The 17,546-nt window shown below is 43.1% G+C and overlaps 1 protein-coding gene across 3 annotated transcripts in view; it reads left to right on the top strand.

Moving 5' to 3' along the window:
• The window catches only part of ULK4 (unc-51 like kinase 4), a 408,217-nt gene that overhangs the window by 97,558 nt on the left and 293,113 nt on the right, over positions 1-17,546 (top strand). For all 3 annotated transcript variants that reach the window (XM_024107953.3, XM_005278594.4, XM_065587118.1), the window contains 2 exons: positions 6,722-6,904; positions 16,591-16,718. In XM_024107953.3, the coding sequence (XP_023963721.2) occupies positions 6,722-6,904; positions 16,591-16,718 (311 nt within the window). The remainder of the gene's footprint in view (positions 1-6,721; positions 6,905-16,590; positions 16,719-17,546) is intronic.

The following is a 17,546-nucleotide window of genomic DNA, read 5'->3' as shown; positions in this document are numbered from 1 at the left end:
TTGATATTCTGGGACCAGGCCTTATAGTGCTTTGACCTTGAACTTGACTAGAAATTCTAAGGGAAGCCATTGTAGAGAGTGGAGGATAGGTCTGATGTGTTTGCAGTAGTCTGTGTTGCTGAGGAGATATATTACAACAGTCTGTATTAGTTGGTGTTTCCTAGGTGCTGAAGACTTCATGCTCAGGTATATCATATGGCTGTAGTACAGCCACGAAGGGAGGCAGACATGAATAACTGAAGACACAGGTCATTGTCCACCAAGGTGGGATGGAGCTGCCTAGTCAACAAGAAATGATAGCAGATCCATGAGCATTGTTTTCTATGTGAGAGTTTAGTGTCCGTGAGGAACCCAAGAGTATTCTTAAATGACAAACGAAATACTGTGAATGTGTAACTTTGACTAAAGGAGACTACACTATTGCTGCAAACTCTTCAAAATGCTTTCCTGTGCAGCCAGCATCAACCCCTCTCTTGTTCAGTTCAGCTTCAGTCAGCTGTTCATCATCCAGGAGCTGATCTCATCCAAGAATAGGGCCATCTCGGTGGTAGTGCTGTGGTTGCTTGTGGTGAAGAATAGGTACAGTTGTGAGTCATCTGCATATTTCTAGTGCTTGAGTCCATGTTGTCTGACCCGTTCACTTGGTAGCTGCAGATCGGTGTTGAAAAGGACTGGAGAAAGAATTAATCCTTGTGGGATGCCACAAGTGAAGAGTCTAGTGGTAGAGATGCCATTTCCAATAACTATTCCTCCAGGGTGGAATCAAGCCATTTTAGTGCATTACCCTGGACTCCCACCTCATCTTTCAGGAGACAACATCTCATGGACAAAACTGTTAAATGCTGCAGAGAGGACATGGAGGATGAGAATCATCATCTGACTTTTATCCAATGACCTAGGAGAAGATCATCCATTGGTGCTACTAAAGCGGTTTCAGTTCCATGTCCTAGCCAGAATCCAAGTTGTGCCAGGTCTAGAATGTTAGCTTCAATTAGATAAGTTTGTATTTGGCCTTCGGCTAGTTTCTCTGTGAGCTTGCTTAGGAAAGCTGGGTTTGGTGTTGGATGGAAGTTGGCTAGAATCAAAGCATCTAGGTCTGAGTTTCTTCAGTGTTGGTTGGACTCCTGTGTGTTAGAAGGAGGAAGGGAAATTCCTTCTCTGTATTATGTTTTGTCTACATCAGTCAGGAGTGGAACCAGTTGTTCATGATTCTCTGGGCTTGCCTACATGAACATTTAGTTTGCAACAAACTGGGATGTAAATCTACTCCATGCTAGCCTGCCACATATTAACTGTCTGTGTGGACCTTGCTGATGTGCACTAACAGTTCCTTAGTGCACTTTGATCTACTGTGATTTCAAATTGGGATAGATCAAAGAGTATTAAGGAACTGTCAGTGTATGTCAGCAGAGACCACGCAATTAGTGCGCAGCAGGCTAGTGTGATTGTAGATTTATACCCCCCTAGCAGCTTGCTGAATGTTCACATAGACAAGCCCTCTTTCACAGCTAGGAAGGACATGGGTCAGATTCACAAATCTTGGGTCAAGACCATTCACCGAAAAATGCAGCTTCAGTTGATATGAAACTATTTGCAAATTCATGTTAAGTCTGCCAAATATTTCTGGCTCAACTGAAAAATCAAATTTTTTCAGCATTGGCAAAATGAAACATTCATTTCAACCCGACTCAAAATCTTTAATTTTGTTTTTTGACATTTTGACAAAAGCAAAGGAGGAATAGATTCACAAACTCTTCGGGCATAGGGAAGGGGAGGACCTCCATTTATAAGGTTTAGCTGAGTGGTTGGGGGTACTCTTGTGGAATGTGGGAGATGTAGGTTCAATTCCCTCTCTGTCTATGAGGAGAAGGGATTTGGACTTGCATCTCCCATATTGCAGGACAGTGTCTTAGCCACTGGTCTATGGGATATTCTGGTATGGGTACTTCTCAGTCTCCCCTGTTGAAGCTGTTCCACTTTTTAGTCATTGAAGCATACACTTGAACTTGTGACTCACACATCCCTAACCACAAGGCTATAAAGTCATTCTTCCTCTTTCCCTGGCCCACCAACTATCTACTGTCATTCATAGTAATTAAATCTAAGAACAATGTGGTACATTTGTAGGTTTTATGAGCCATGTTGGGGTTGCAGTGGACTGATGGAAGCCTTGCTACACAATTAAGGCCCTTTTGGATTAGACCAGGGGTGGGCAAACTATGGCCCGTGGGCCAGATCCAGCCCCCAGCCGTTTTAATCCTGCCTTTGAGCTCCCGCTGGGGAGCGGGGTCTGGGGCTTGCCCCGCTCTGGCGCTCCAGCCGGGGAGCAGTGTCAGGAGCCGCTCCGCACAGCTTCCAGAAGCAGCAGCACATCCCCCCTCTGGCTCCTACTTGTAGGGGCAGCCAGGGGCTCCGCTTTTCATGCTGCCTCCACCCCAAGCCCTGCCCCTGCAGCTCCCATTGTCTGGGAACCTCAGCCAGTGGGAGCTGCAGGGTGGCGCCTGCGGACAGGGCAGTGTGCAGAGCTGCCTGGCCGCACTGCTGCGTAAGAGCTGGAGTGGGGACATGCCGCTGCTTCCGGGAGCCTCTTGAGGTAAGTTCCACCCAGAACTTACACCCCTGAGCCATCCCCCTGCGCCCCAACTCCCTGCCCCAGCTCTGATCCCCCTCCCACCCTCCGAACCTCTTGGTCCCAGCCCGGAGCACCCTCCTACGCCCCAAACCCCTCATCCCCAGCCCCATCCCAGAGCCCGCACCCTACCCACCCTGCCCCAGCCCAGAGCCCCCTCCCGCACTCTGAACTCCTCATTTCTGGCCACACCCTAGAGCCTGCACCCCCAGCCAGAGCCCTAACCCCCTCCCACACTCCAACCCCAATTTTGTGAGCATTCATGTCCCGCCATACAATTTCTATACCCAGATGTGGCCCTTGGCCCAAAAAGTTTCCCCACACCTGGATTAGAACATAACATAAGAACATAAGAATGGCAGTACCGGGGTCAGACCAAAGGCCCATCTAGCCCAGTATCCTGTCTACCGACAGTGGCCAATGTCAGGTGCCCCAGAGGGAGTAAACCCAACAAGCAAAGATCAAGTGATCTCTCTCCTGCCACCCATCTCCACCCTCTGACAAACAGAGACTAGGGACACCATTCCTTACCCATCCTGGCTAATAGCAATTAATGGACTTAACCTCCATGAATGTATCCAGTTCTCTTTTAAACACTGTTATAGTTCTAGCCTTCAGAACCTCCTCAGGTAAGGAGTTCCACAAGTTGACTGTGCTCTGTGTGAAGAAGAACTTCCTTTTATTTGTTTTAAACCTGCCCATTAATTTCATGTGGTGGCCCCTAGTTCTTGTATTATGGGAATAAGTAAATAACTTTTCCTTATCTACTTTCTCCATATCACTCATGATTTTATATACCTCTATCAGGTAATCTATATTAGACTGTACTACGGGTACGTCTAGACTGCAATAAAAAAACCCTGGGTACAGAGTCTCAGATCCCAGATCAACTGACTCGGGCTAGCAGGTCTCAGGGCTGCAGGGCTAAAAATTGCAGTGTAGATGTTCAGACTTGGGCTGGAGCCTGTGCTTTGAGACCCCGCTCCCCTTATGGGGTTTCAGATTCCAGGCTCCAGTCCTAGCCCAAATGTCTACACTGCAAATTTTAGCTCTGCGAGCCTGAGCCCTGCAAGGCTCAGCCAGCTCACCCAGGCCAGCAGCAGCTGTGCCACAGGTCTTTTATTGCAGTGTAGACATAACATGTATGTCTTTCTGTGACATTGAGCCTCTTTTTGGTACGTGCCATCGGTTTCACTGTAATTTATTGTTCCAAAGATATATTTAGTCAATTTTGTACCTCATGACTGTGTGAACAGATGTCATTAGTCCTATATCCTATTTTATTTTATCATATTTGAGGGAGCCTTTGCTGCCTTTTTTTAAAGGTATCTTGAAGAATTCTTCACAATTGAGACTGTCATATCTAAGAATGCATTTTGTTTGAGAAATGACTGTTGTATCTTGACATTGAGAGAATAGGCAATATGGAAAGTACACCAACATCAGGATTTCACTCTAAGGGTACTCTGGAATTGTGCTCCTTATGATTATTATTTATTCTAATTTAGTTTTAATCAATAATAAAAATCTATCAAGAAGATTCTGTCCTCAGTGTCTCTAGTCAAGGAAAAAGACACTTTTTTAATGCAGTCCTCTGTCACAGATGATAAGCTGGAACGGAGTCTCAATATTTTTGTTTTCTTTGGAGTCTAGCTTGCACCAGGTAAATACAACAGACTTTGTCCTGTAGAGAAACTGAATCTTTTTAATGTCTTGCGTGTGTCAAAGAAGTAATTCTATAAAATATGAGTCAAAATGGCTCATTCTCAAAGTGCAGCAGTTAAAAACATTTTTTTTCAAAATAAGTGGAATGGTTATGTCTTCATTGGCCACAAAACATTGATGCAGTGTTTAAAATATGAAGAGAGAGAGTGAGAGAGTTTTGCTTTTTCTATGGTAGGAAGAGCCAGCTACATACAGCATAAACCACTTAAATGGGGATTAAAAACTTGCCAAAGCTCAGCTGAGTCATCTTATTTGATTTGATTTTTTTTTCTGACTGATGGACTTTGCAGAATGTTTTAAAAGAGAGATGGCTATAGAAAGTGAATGAAAAGAGCAGGAATTGGTAAGGTTGCATTGGTCTGGAGAGGACAAGAAAGTAGGAACACTGAGTTGTTGAACAGGTTCAATAAAATGTCTATTTAGTTCTACTGTTAAATAACCCATATTCGATTTAAATAGACTCCACTGCATTTCTAAGCACCAAGCAAATACTTTTAGTTTTTTCTGTCCTGGAGTTATAAAAAAAATAGCTATGGGATCAAATTTAGAACAACCGGTTTAAAATGCATATCAAACATTATTTAGTATAAAACAGTATAAATTTGTATTTATGGTCTAATGTCACAGTTATATTTTTCTCAGGCAAGTTACTTTATTATTACAGTTATGAGATGATTTTAACTTTTCATCATTCTGGACTGAATAGGACTTTCAAAATGCTGAAACTAAATGAGTTTTGCAAATTTTCTCTTCAGACTAAGTCTCTGAAGCTCAGCTCAGAGATTCTGCATACTTCAGATTTAGAAATTACCCAAACTTAAGGTGCTTTAGGGACAGAATGTCCTCCCAGTTGCTTAGGAGCTTGATAAAGCATACCTTTTGCAGAGTCAATCAGTTGTGCTGGGACTAGAGGTGCTGCTGCCCCCCGTGGCTTGAAGTGGTAATAACAAACACTAAATACATGGTTTTCATCATCAGCATCTCCACTATCCAAACTGTTCCAGCACCCCGGTGTCAATCAGCAAACATTATCCAGTATGAAAACTGAAATCTCATAAATGAAAATGGAAAGTCTACAAAGTTTACTAACGTTTTGAGAGAGTTAGGCAAATGCTGTCTGGCCTTGTACAATCTGTTTAGACATATTTCAGTGACCCCTTTCTTTAGAAAGTTTCTCCAGTTTAATTGGAGAGGGATTTTGTATCAAGAGAAAGTTTGATTTTTGTCCTACCAGCTGCTCCAAGAATCTTTTCAGTATTAATGAAACCAATTGTGTGTCTGTGTTAAACTCACTATGGGGAGAATTTATTTGAATATTCTGATTATGGCATGATCCCTTGAGATTCTTTTCTTTCATTTAAAATGTATATTTCTTCAATTTTTACTTTGAGATTTTTTAAAACCTTTATTTTGTTTCAAATACTATAGATCAATGATTTTCTACATGTGATCCGTGAACCCCTAGGGATTTGCAGGGGGTCTGCAAAAGTTGTCATTACCTCTGGGGATTTGCAGACTATGTCTAAAATTTCCAAAGGGATTCACACCTCCATTTGAAAATTTTTAGAGGTCTGCAAATGAAAAAAGGTTGAAAACCACTGCTGTAGATCTGTTTCATACACTTGGATAATTCAAAACTGATTAATTCCTTGATGTCAGTGAAGATAATAGCAAAAGAAAAATTACTTATTTATATAAAGTGACATCATTTTCTTTTATTGTCAATTTCTCTCAATTTGGTCAGATACCTATGTTCAAACTTATTATTTGACTTACCTATGCAGATTGAAAATAGGAACATTGCTCTTCTTCCTCCTCAGCTGGATTATTTCAATGGTCAAAAAAGTAAATATTAGTTTTAAATTGAACCCTTACTCTAAAGAAATGGGAGTTGTTTTTCTTGTTCCTTTATAGGCTTAATTGCTTATATCATTTGCTTTAGCTTTGGTTTTCTTTTTCCTTAATTAAAACAACAAAAATATGACTTCCTTGTTAATCTATACAGTTAAATCAGGATATTCACTATTGTGTATCGAAGAGTTAAGCAAAATTAATTTAGCTAACAGACACCCAACTTATAATAAAATAACCATTTTGTATTATGATATTGTACCTTAGCAAGGAATAACATTTACACTAACAAAATGCTTGATTAAAATTATTCTTTCTAATTTATAGAGCAAGTTGCAGTGTGTGTATATAAGTGTGGGGGGAAATTAAACCATATGAATTCACTACATTTGTCTGCTCCTAAAAATACAATTGGAAAAGCTGTTGCTGTTCATTGATTTTCTTTATTGCATTAGTTATTTTATTATTAAAATGAAAATAGTATTACTTAATGGGAATATCTTATTATTTATATAGGCTTTATGCAGGATTACTCGTCACTCACCCAGTGCTTTCCAGAGTGTGATTGAAAAGGTTGGGTTAATGGCTGTTATAAACTCATTGGCAACTGGAATATGTAAAGTTCAACAGTACATGCTGACCATGTTTGCTTCTATGTTGTCATGTGGGATTCATCTTCAGAGACTGATTCAAGAAAAGGTTTGATTTAAACTTTATACTATTCTTGATTCTATGATTCTGTCTTGCACATGTCATTTTGCTATACCAAAAACTTTTCCTGATTCTTCATAGACTATGAAAGGTCATATGGCAACTCATCAACCTTTTTGTTTGCCCTTAATATTCACCTTGTTTTGTAGTTGAGATAAAGAACAGCTCAAGTTATTGAAACACATTCCTACACTACTTAAAAAGCTGAAAAAATGGACATAGGAATTGAGATTTCTGTACTGGATGAAGCCACTGGTCCATCAAGTCTGAAGTCCTGCTTTTAACAGAATGTAATACCTGATGCTTCAGAGAACTATGAACTCCCTTCCCCATGTAGTGGTTAGCCAGTTGTGCAATGTGGTACATGGGAAGTAGGGGAGAGGAGGAAGGATGTGGTGGCAATAAATTCCCTCCCAGTCCTGGCAGGTGTTCATCTTACACTCTGAAGTAATTAATCTGTTTACAATTATCTTTGCATACGTAACTACAAATATTGCAGTTCTTCAGTATTTTTATTTTGCATATTTATTTTGTATAGGACCTTTTATTGATACTATATCCCAAAACACAGTAGAGTTACCAACTTAAATGGAAAAAAAAAGAGAGAAGTTGAGGGGCACAGACAAAACTTGACGAAGTTTTTCATAAGGGAATCTTTCATCCCTATGGTCTATCTGGTCTTTACGGAACAAGTTCCATTCTGTTGGTATGGTAATTACCTTTACCATGGCTGGAACATCTGCATCTGCTTAAGAAAGCTGTACAAGTATTTCCTAGTTTTTCTTCTGCTTACAAAACGTCTGCTTGTTGGCTCTTTTAAGTATACCAGGAGTTTCCCATTCTTTCTGTATAGATTTTTATATAATGATGTAATTTTATCAATTTGCTGCTGTTAAACATTTGTATGTAGCTCCATAGATTTGCATGGCTCTATATAGTGAGATTCAGGACATGCACCTTTCCCTGCGGAGTTTATAGTCTACATGCAGTTATCAGTCACCATTTTGCACCTGATGGGTTCAGAACTCCTTTACTAAGATGTGTACTTCTTGTAGCTGGCCTTTTGTATGATAGCTTTCGAAGTGCCCTCAGATCTCTAGCAGTCACACGCCCCATTGTCTGCATTTTTGGTCATTCACTCTAATAGAGAAGACCACCTGAGCAGACACAATAGTGTCTCTCGGGACTAGATACTTAGGTCAAGAAAATTACTACCTGCTATCTACACAATGGAGGATATAATTAAAACAAAAAATGTAAAATAATGAGGTACAGAACTTGACAGGATTTTTTTTTGCAAATCTCAAGAGTTGGGACTGATCTGTAATTGAGTTGCTGGTTCAGCTAAAATTCAGTAAAATCAGAAGGCTCTAGCCTGGCCATCAATTGATAATGACCCTAAGGAAAAAACAATGAGAAATGCATGAGGACAGCTACTTTGACATAGTACCGTTCGACATTTAAAAGAGAAAATGTGTAGTGATTGAAGCTAAAATTGTACTTGGATTATGCTATCCATATAGGACCTTAGGCCAATTTGTATTGTAAGTAAAATGTCTTGCTGAAATAATCATTTTATTAACTTAAGACATTTTTAACAGTGTCACAGGTCCTGATAAATGTCTGTAATTTATCTTCTAGAAAATGATTAAAAGCTACTTATTTTGATCACCCAATCATTCCTCACTGTATAAAACAAAAGAAATTCACCTCCATTCCTAGTCAATAAATATTCCACATCAGTAAGAAAATAGAATACAGAATGTAGGTTTTCATATAATTCTTTTGCAAAATGTATTGTAAATTGACACTGCGTCTGTTTTTTTAAAAGAATTTACTTGAGACTCTTAATTTTGTTTCCTGTGAAAATTATACTCTCCTTGACCCCTGACTCCTATCCATCTTTTCCAAGATCCTGACTCTGCTCCCTTTTTAAAGTCACCTCCATTTTCTTAAATGTGCCTATGTGCCATGTGAATCATTGTGCTCCCGTATGAGGTCATAAAGAGTGGATGGTTGCCACCCTCCATCAGTTCCTTTTTAGCACCCATGGTAGTGAGATGGAACTTGGCTGATGTCCAACCCACTAGGCTTTAGCTAGATTTCTCGAAAGCGTCTCCAAACTCTCTGAAATGTCTCAGAACTATTTATATTCTTTTATTTTTAGTACCCTTGTCTGTTGTAGTGCTTTTCAAACAGAAAGCTGCTTGCAGAAGTTCCAGACAGAGTCCTGGAATGGCAGACTCAAAACCCGCAGGCTTCAAGCCTTCTCTGTCTTGCAATACTGGTCCAACAGATGCTTGTTCTGCTTGAGAGAGTCTCACATCTGAAGCAGTGTTTGGTCTGTCTCGCCTTTGCTGTAAGAATCCACAAATCAAAGGATGTGAGGCTGAAAGTCAATCTTCTAGAGTAATCTGTGAGAATGTCATGAGATCCAGAAGAGCTGAGTTCAAAGATCCATTTAACGGTCAAGACTGCATCTACCAGTGCTCCATCAAGCAGGCAGGCATCTTCGCAGAGAAAGAAGCACCATAACCTGACCCCATCACTGGCATCACTGTCAATATCAGCTGGTGCTGACCCTGGTACTAAACAGGTACATCAACAGCCCTGACATTTAAGCTGATGACTCAGACATTAAACAGGATGCTGAAAGGGCATGCAGTGAGTACTAGAGAAGGAGGTTGGAAAGGAGCTCGGGGGACACAGGAGGATGTGGGCTAGAAGCTGACCAAGACATGTATTGTTCTGAAGACAAGCAGAAAGGAGCAGACTGAGCTGCAGCAGGCTCCACCTGTAATGGATGTTTCTTCTTTGAGTACTTGCTCGTGTCCATTCCATTGTAGGTGTGTGTGCTCGCCACATGCACTGGTGCCGGAAGTTTTCCCTTCAGTGGTATCCTTAGGGGACCAGCTCTGGTGCCATCTAGAGTGGCACACATATGTACTGGTATAAGGGGCGCCAGCAGCTCCCCCCTCCCTCAGTTCCTTCGTACTGCCATTGACGGTGCTGGAATGTCTCCTTGTCTCTGCAAGCTTTGTTAGTGTACTTAGTAGCGAATTCGTTTTATATAGTTATTAAAGTTGTAGAATTAATAGTTCCTTTAGTATTAAGTTTGAATTAATTAGTAAGTCCTGTATAGGACTTAGCCTAGGGACGGGGCATGCCCTGGTCCCCGGACTTCAAGCCTTGTGATTACTGCAAAAAATCTATGCCAGTCAGTGATCCCCATAGAAGCTTTCTGAAGTGTTTAGGGAAAACCCATGTGAGCGATGAGTGTTGCATTTGCAAAAGCTTCAGGCCACAGACCAAAAAGGAGCGAAACATCGTATCCGAGCACTTCTTATGGAGTCTGCCCTTGCACCGGCCTCGAAGCTAACGAGATCGGACTCTGCTCCAAGCACTGCGGCCTTCGGGCAGAGCGCCCCATCCCTAGTACTGGCTAAAAAGCAAAGAAAGGCCGGGAGAGGGCATTCCATAAAGGGAAGGAGAGAGCTGGAGGAGAGCAAAGACCCGTGTGGGGCAGCTCTTCCCCTCCAGATGTTGGTCAGACTCCAGCTCCCATTAAGTGGTCAAGCCCACTTCCAGACCTGCCTGCCACCCCCAGACCCTTCTAGCGGTCTTCATCAGTGTGGCACCATTCCCCGCCGCAGAGGGTGCCCTGCCAATGCTCACCTGAACAGCACTACCAGTCCTCAGATGCGGGTCGGCTTACCTGCCTGAGGTCCCAGCATAAGTCCCCGGACTCTATGCAGATTTGGAGGCCTGGACCATGGTTTCGGCTATTTCTGTGAGGTGTGTCTTTTGGTTGCAGCCTTTGGGCCTATCGGTGGAGGTTCAGCAGTCCATCGAGGACCTCCCATTTGACGACCTGGCACTGTTCTTAGAACAGGCAGAAAGTAAATTACGTGGTCTAAAAGACTCTAGTGCTACTTTGCGTTTGCTGCGCCTTTACATGCTGGTACCTGCGAGGAAGTGGATTAAGCCACAGCTGTCTTAACAGGTTCGGGACCCAACCTCGATAAGAACCCTTTCGCAAGAAGGGCAAGGGTATTAGCGCCGGCAAGGCCATCAGCTGGCCTCTTCAGCTCACTTGAGCTCCACCTGCAATCAATCGGGTAATAAGCAGGCATTTTGAGGGTGTATTCGAAGGAGATCTTTCAGCCTGTGTCATGAATCCAGCACCCCAGCTTTTTTCCAACAGTTTGTCCCCCTTCCTCCCTGCCTGGGCTTCTATAACATTGGAACAGTGAGTCGTCACCATAGTTGCGGGGGATATGCCCTCCAGTTTATTTCTATCCCCCACATCCCTCTTCAGGGACCCTTCTCATGAGCATCTGCTCACTCAGGAGGTGCAGGGCCTTCTACGAGTGGGAGCCATGGAGGAAGTCCCTCTGCACTTGAGGGGGAAAGGGTTTTATGTCCACTATTTTTTGATCCCAAAGGCTAAGGGTGGTCTACGCCCCATCCTCGACCTGCAGAGCCTCAAGAAGTATCTCAAGGAGTTGAAGTTCTGCATGGTCTCCCTGGCCTCCATCATTCCTTCCCTGGATCCAGGAGACTGGTATGTTTCCCTTGACCTAAAGATGCTTACTTTCACATACTGATATTTCACTGACACCGATGGTTCCTATGTTTTGTAGTTGGGACCGCGCACTCCTAATTCGTAGTGCTGCCTTTCGGCCTAGCAATGGTGCCAAGGGTGTTTATGAAGTGCATATTGGTGGTGGCGGCCTACCTCAGATGTTGGGGTATCCAGATCTACCCGTACCTCAACGACTGGCTTATCAAGGGCCACTCCAGGATCCAGGTCCAGCGCAGCGTCGAGATATTGTGAGCCACTTGATCCCGGTCCAAAGGATAGAGTTTATTGGATTGGTGCTCAACTCTGAGCCAGAGCATTCCTGTCCTAGACCAGGTTCAGGGCAATATCAGATCTGATTTGCCAGTGTCATTGCCCACCTTCTTCACCACTACCCAGGTCTGTCTCAGACTATTGGGGCACATGGCAGCATGCACATACGTTATCCAACATGCGAGACTCAGATTACGCCCCCTCCAGAACTGGCTACTCCCGGCCAGACATCATCTAGACAAGCTTATCATGATCCCACCGCAGGTACTTACGTCCCTGCAGTGGGAGTCCAACCCAATTCTGGTGTTGGAAAGTGCACCATTCATGAGCCTGCGACTCCCTGTCTCCCTGATTTCAGATATGTCCAACCTTGGTATACTGCGAACTCAGGGGTTATGTTCTTGAGGAGCTCACTCTACATATAAATGTCAGGGAGCTCAGAGCCATCTATCTGGTTTGTGGAGTCTTCGTTCCCCAACTGTCCGGTTGGGTGGTGCAGGTGTTGACGAACAACACGGCCTCCATGTTCTATGTCAGCAGGCAGAGGAGGGAACTTATTTGTTGGCTTTGTGCCAGGAGGCCCTCTGTTTGTGGGACTTCTCCATTCATCATGCCATCCACCTGGAAGCCTCACACCTCCCCAGCATACAGAACATGCTGGTGGATCACCTCAGAAGGTCCTTCTCTCACCACAAGTGGTCCCTTCACTGTGAGGTCGTCAGAATGTTCTTCCAGAAGTGGGGAGCTTCCCGAACAGACCTGTTCACCACCAGACAGAACAGAAAGTGTAATCAGTTCTGCTCTCTCTAAGGCCTCGGCTAGAGTGACCAGATAGCAACTGTGAAAAAGCGGGACAGGTTATTTAGCAATAAAACCAGTACACAGACAATATTCATAACTTCAAATTCAAAAATGATGCATGCAGATAGGATTAATAGATTCAGTAGATCATAACCATATAGATATGTAACATAGCATATGTAGCATAGATAGATTCAGTAGATCATATTCCAGTTATGTCATATTCCCATAAAGCATTATGGGGTACAGCGTCACAGACATGAGCAAGCACTAGAAGAAGGGACAGTTACCTTTTATAACTGTTGTTCTTTGAGATGTGTTGCTCATCTCCATTCCACGACCTGCTCTCTTTCCCCTCTGTTGGAGATCTGGCAAGAAGGAACTGAGGGAAGCGGGAGCTGGCGGTGTCCCTTATACCAGTGCATATGCGTGCCACTCCAGAGTGTGCCAGAGCCAGTCCCCTAGGGATACCACTGAGGGAAAAACTTTCGGCACCAGTGCATGTGGCGAGCACCAGCACCTACAATGGAATGGACATGAGCAGCACATCTTGAAGAACCACAGTTACGAAAGGTAACTATCCCATCCCTAGCAGTGTCAACTCTGGCACAATAGTGTAAATTCAGGGCCACACTCTGCACTGAGATATGCACCTGTGCTGAAACCACCCTATCAGATAGTCCTGCTTATGAAAGAGGTTTATTTCTCCTCACCATCCCTGAAACATACCTTTCCACCTGTGTTGAGCAGAGACTGTCATTACTGAGGGTCTAAGAGCCATGTTGCCATTCTTTGCAGATGCCATCTGTAAGTGCACCAAGGTTGACACTGTCTGATCAGAAACCTGTCATCCCTCTCTACACATATGGAATGCCACTGTAGCCCCTATCAGAGCCTGCCCTCTTGATCCCTGCCTTAGTAGATGAGGAGGAGGTCCCCCACTCCTGCCACTTCCATAGTGAGACATCAGTTGCTAGATACAGAGTGGAATGGATCTGGAGGCCAAATGACCCGTATTATTTCCTAAAGAGATTTTTTTCATAATCCTCAGAGAAAGCAGTATCCTTAGTACTGATATTGGCACTGGCCAATTTCAAGGCCTTTTAAGAGCTCCTGGTGCAGATTGAAGACACCTTGGAGACTGAGACGTCAGTCATCTCCAAGAAGTTTCAGAAATTATTCTACATTTTGTCAGCTGCCGGTCCCACTGGGATTGCCCTCTGTATAAATGAAGGTGTCCTGGACCCAAAGAGCCTTGTGGCAAACACCAGCCACTAAACACCACCAGCAAAACATGTCAGAAAACTATACAATTTACCCACTGGGGTTTCTGTTACTTTTACTCCCACTCTAGCCCAAGCTCCCTAGGTGGTCTAAAAGAAGTTGAGCTTTGCCAAAAACATGCTTAAGGATAAGGATCTCCAATGCTTACATCTGTTTGGAAGAAAGGAAAAATGGGCGGCCAACTGCAAATGAAATATGGCTTTTCAGGATAGCATCATAGACATGTAGGGCTGGAAGGGATCTCAGCAGGTCATCTCTTCAGTTGCCCCACGCTGAGGCTTATAGTGCCTCTCCTATAGCTCATGGAGTCTCCATTCAGGCCATTAGTGGAAAGGTCATTATATCCTCTCACTATCAAGACGGTCTTTGTCTTAGGTATCATATCAGTGCAAAGTTAGTAAGCTACAAGCTCTTATGGCTGGGCCACCATTTATGTCCTTTTACAGGGTCAAGTTGGTGATGAAACTACACCCTAAATTTATCCCTTAAGTAATCTCAGAATTCTGTCTGAATCGGTCTCTTACTTTATCAGTCTTCTTCCGAAACTGCATTTTTCACTGGGGAAAAAAGGGAGCTTCATATTGTGAATGTGTCTATGGACCCACTTTCTTACATCCACAGGACCAAACCTTTCACCCCACCGCTTTGTGGCTGTATCTGGTGCATCAAAGAGTCAAGACAACTTGAAATGGATTACATAATAAATTTCCACCTGCTATCGTTGGGCTGGCAAACTTTCCCCTCCAACTGTCAAGGCACACTCCATCCGGGCACAGTTTTCGCCTGCTTCAGAAAAGTACTAATCTCTGCAATTTGTAAGGCATATGTGTGGAATAACCCACTGAGCTTTCTAAAACGCTATGCACTTGACATGGATGCCAGAGCAGATGCCAAGTTCAAAAGATCAGTACAGTAGAACCTCAGAGTTATGAACACAAGAACAGACCAGTCAACCACACACCTCATTTGGAACTGAAAGTTCGCAATCAGGCAGCAGCAGAGAACTCCCTGCCCCCACCCCCACCCCAAAAAAATATAGATATAGTACGGTACTGTGTTAAATGTTAATTACTAAAAAAATTAAGGGAAAGTTTTTTTTTAAAATAAGGAAGCTGTTTCTGGGCTTCTTTCATTTTTATTTGCTTTGACCTTTTAGTAACTCTCATTCCTTTTTCTTAGTTAATACATCTTTAGTTTACTAAAGGATGACTACAGTGTTGTTTTTAGTGTAAGGTCTTGGGCGTCCATTGACGCCCAAGACCTTACACCAGGTAAGTAGGGTGACCAGACGTCCCGATTTTTACTTGTTTGTCCCGCGTCCCGACTGATGTTCGGTTGGGACGCGAATTGTCGCAATATTTTGCCCTCCGGCACACAGGTGGAGGAGGCTCGCACCCCCCCCCCCCAACTCCGCCCTGCCCCCGCCCCGACTCTGCACCCTCCCTCCCCCATTGGATCCCTCCCCAAATTCCCGCCCCCTCACTGCCCCATTGGATCCCGCCTCTTCCCCAAGCATGCCGCATTCCTCCTCCTCCTCCTCCTCCCCGGCTTGCGCTAATCAGCTGTATGGCGGCGCAAGTGCTGGAGGGAGGGGGGAGAAGCAGGACGCGGCAGCCCGCGCAGGGGAGGTGGAGGCGAGCTGGTGCAGGGGGGTGGGGCGGGGTGGGGCGTGGAGCTGCTGGTGAGTGCTCAGCCCCCACTAATTTTTCCTATGCTCTGGCGGCTCTTGGGTTTTTATTTTCCTCTGCTGGCTCCTCCCCCTCCCCCGGCATCCTGATATTTCATGTCTCTCATCTGGTCACCCTATAGGTAAGTGACTGGCCTCCTGGGGCTGGAAGAACCTAATGTGTGGTTTTAATAATCTTTCATCACAGAAATCCAGTTTGGGTGATAATATAGGTTTAAAGGGACTGCCTATGGCTTCATGTTAAGCTAGTATAGTGATCCAGTAGCTCACATTTATTGCTAGTTTGATTAATCTAATCATAGAATATGCCACCAGTGTGGGAGTGTCTTCCCAGTTTTTTCACAGCGTGACCTGAGATTGGCCCTCAGCTGTGACCCATACCAGGCATAGTTACAGAGGGAAACAGTGTTTTCTTTTAAATCCAGGGTCCTTGATATGTAACTTAGATCTGATGTGCCACATAGTACACGGTATACTTAACTAGCCTATAGTTACATCAAGCAAATATTTTTTTATTTGTATTAGCTTACGATCTTCTAGCTCATATTGAAAGTAGTATGTAAACTACTAAATTTCATAGTATTAGGAGGAAAGACAAGTACCGGTATGTATTTTTGCAATTTTTAAAATTACAACTTTTCTTTTAAAAGAACTATTGGGTTTAAAATATCCTTTGTTTTGTCTTTTGTTAGGATGAAATAACTTTAATTATGGCTTTCTGTGTGTTTTAAATAACCTGTTAGTCCTATTTTGGGTCCAATACAGTAGAAAATGTCTATTAACCTTGGCCTTTGGAAGGCTGCACATGTCAGCACTGCAGTCAGCCTATCTGTCTAGGACAAAACTCCCTTATTCAACAGTACCATGTGGGGTTTTGGGCTGTATTTTAATGTTATGAAAAGGATTTAACGAACATTGAATCCAAACGTAATTGCATCTTTATTATGCCAGAATGATTCAAAATGTGTATACGCTAATGGACAACGTTATTTACCTACTTTGTTATTCAATAAGCAGTATTTGTGTGTTGTTTTTATTTCCACCCAGGATTTTGTGACTACCATTATCCGTTTATTTGAAAGTCCATCGACTTCCATTCGAGCAAAAGCCTTTCTGGTCCTGTTACAGGTTTTAATTAATAACAGAGAGATGTTACTGCTCAGTTGCCAAGCAAGGTAAGATGCTAATGGAGAATATAATTAGACATGTAGTGTGTATTTTCAAAGTTAGCTCTGTAAACTCTATCAGTAAATACCATAGTATTTTTTGAGTCATTGTTTTGAGAGCAATTGATTTTGTGTTTAAGATTAATAGGATATCATATGAGTCCCCCAGAATAGTAGCGACTACTATTATGAAAAGCCAGATAGTGTTTGGTGCCCATATACTGGCCAGTCACAACTGGAAGTTTCGTGGTTGCTAGGGAGGGCCTTTGATCCCATTGTTTCCTATCCATTTGGAATAATTTCTGTTCCCAACTGGGGACTAGCAGGGAGCAGTGTCTACAATAAGTAGAACAGAACAGTGACTGAAATTGTTGCTGGCCTCTGTGTTAGGACTGAAGGTGGGAAATTGTTCCTTGCACTCTGTGTCATGTTGAGGTCAAGCATAATTGTAAGCTTTTAACTATAATGGTCACTACTGGTAGAGAACGCCCCTCAGAGTTCCTACTGTGGTGGTGCAGCTCAACACCACGTCCAAGGATTAATAGGCACAAAATGGCCTTATGTTTGTGTATGGACTTGGAGTAGTCCAACAGACCATTCCGTTGAAAAGATAAGGAAGGGAGATATTTCTTCTAACACTTCCTTGCTGATTTTATCAATTTCACCCATTATTTTACAATGTGAGATATGACAACCTGTCATTCAAGGCTGTACAAATGGGTAGACCACTCCAAAGCAGAGTGAATTTTGAATTTTTCTATCAGTTACAGTGATCCAAATGATTTTCAAGAAGATGGTTTTTAACAGGAATGCAGTAACTTAAATTTCTCTGTATCG

Source organism: Chrysemys picta, chromosome 2 (genome assembly GCF_011386835.1).
Source record: "Chrysemys picta bellii isolate R12L10 chromosome 2, ASM1138683v2, whole genome shotgun sequence".
Classification (NCBI taxonomy): domain Eukaryota; kingdom Metazoa; phylum Chordata; order Testudines; family Emydidae; genus Chrysemys; species Chrysemys picta.
Note: the sequence above shows the minus strand (reverse complement) of the source record. Positions and strands in the feature narration are given on the sequence as shown.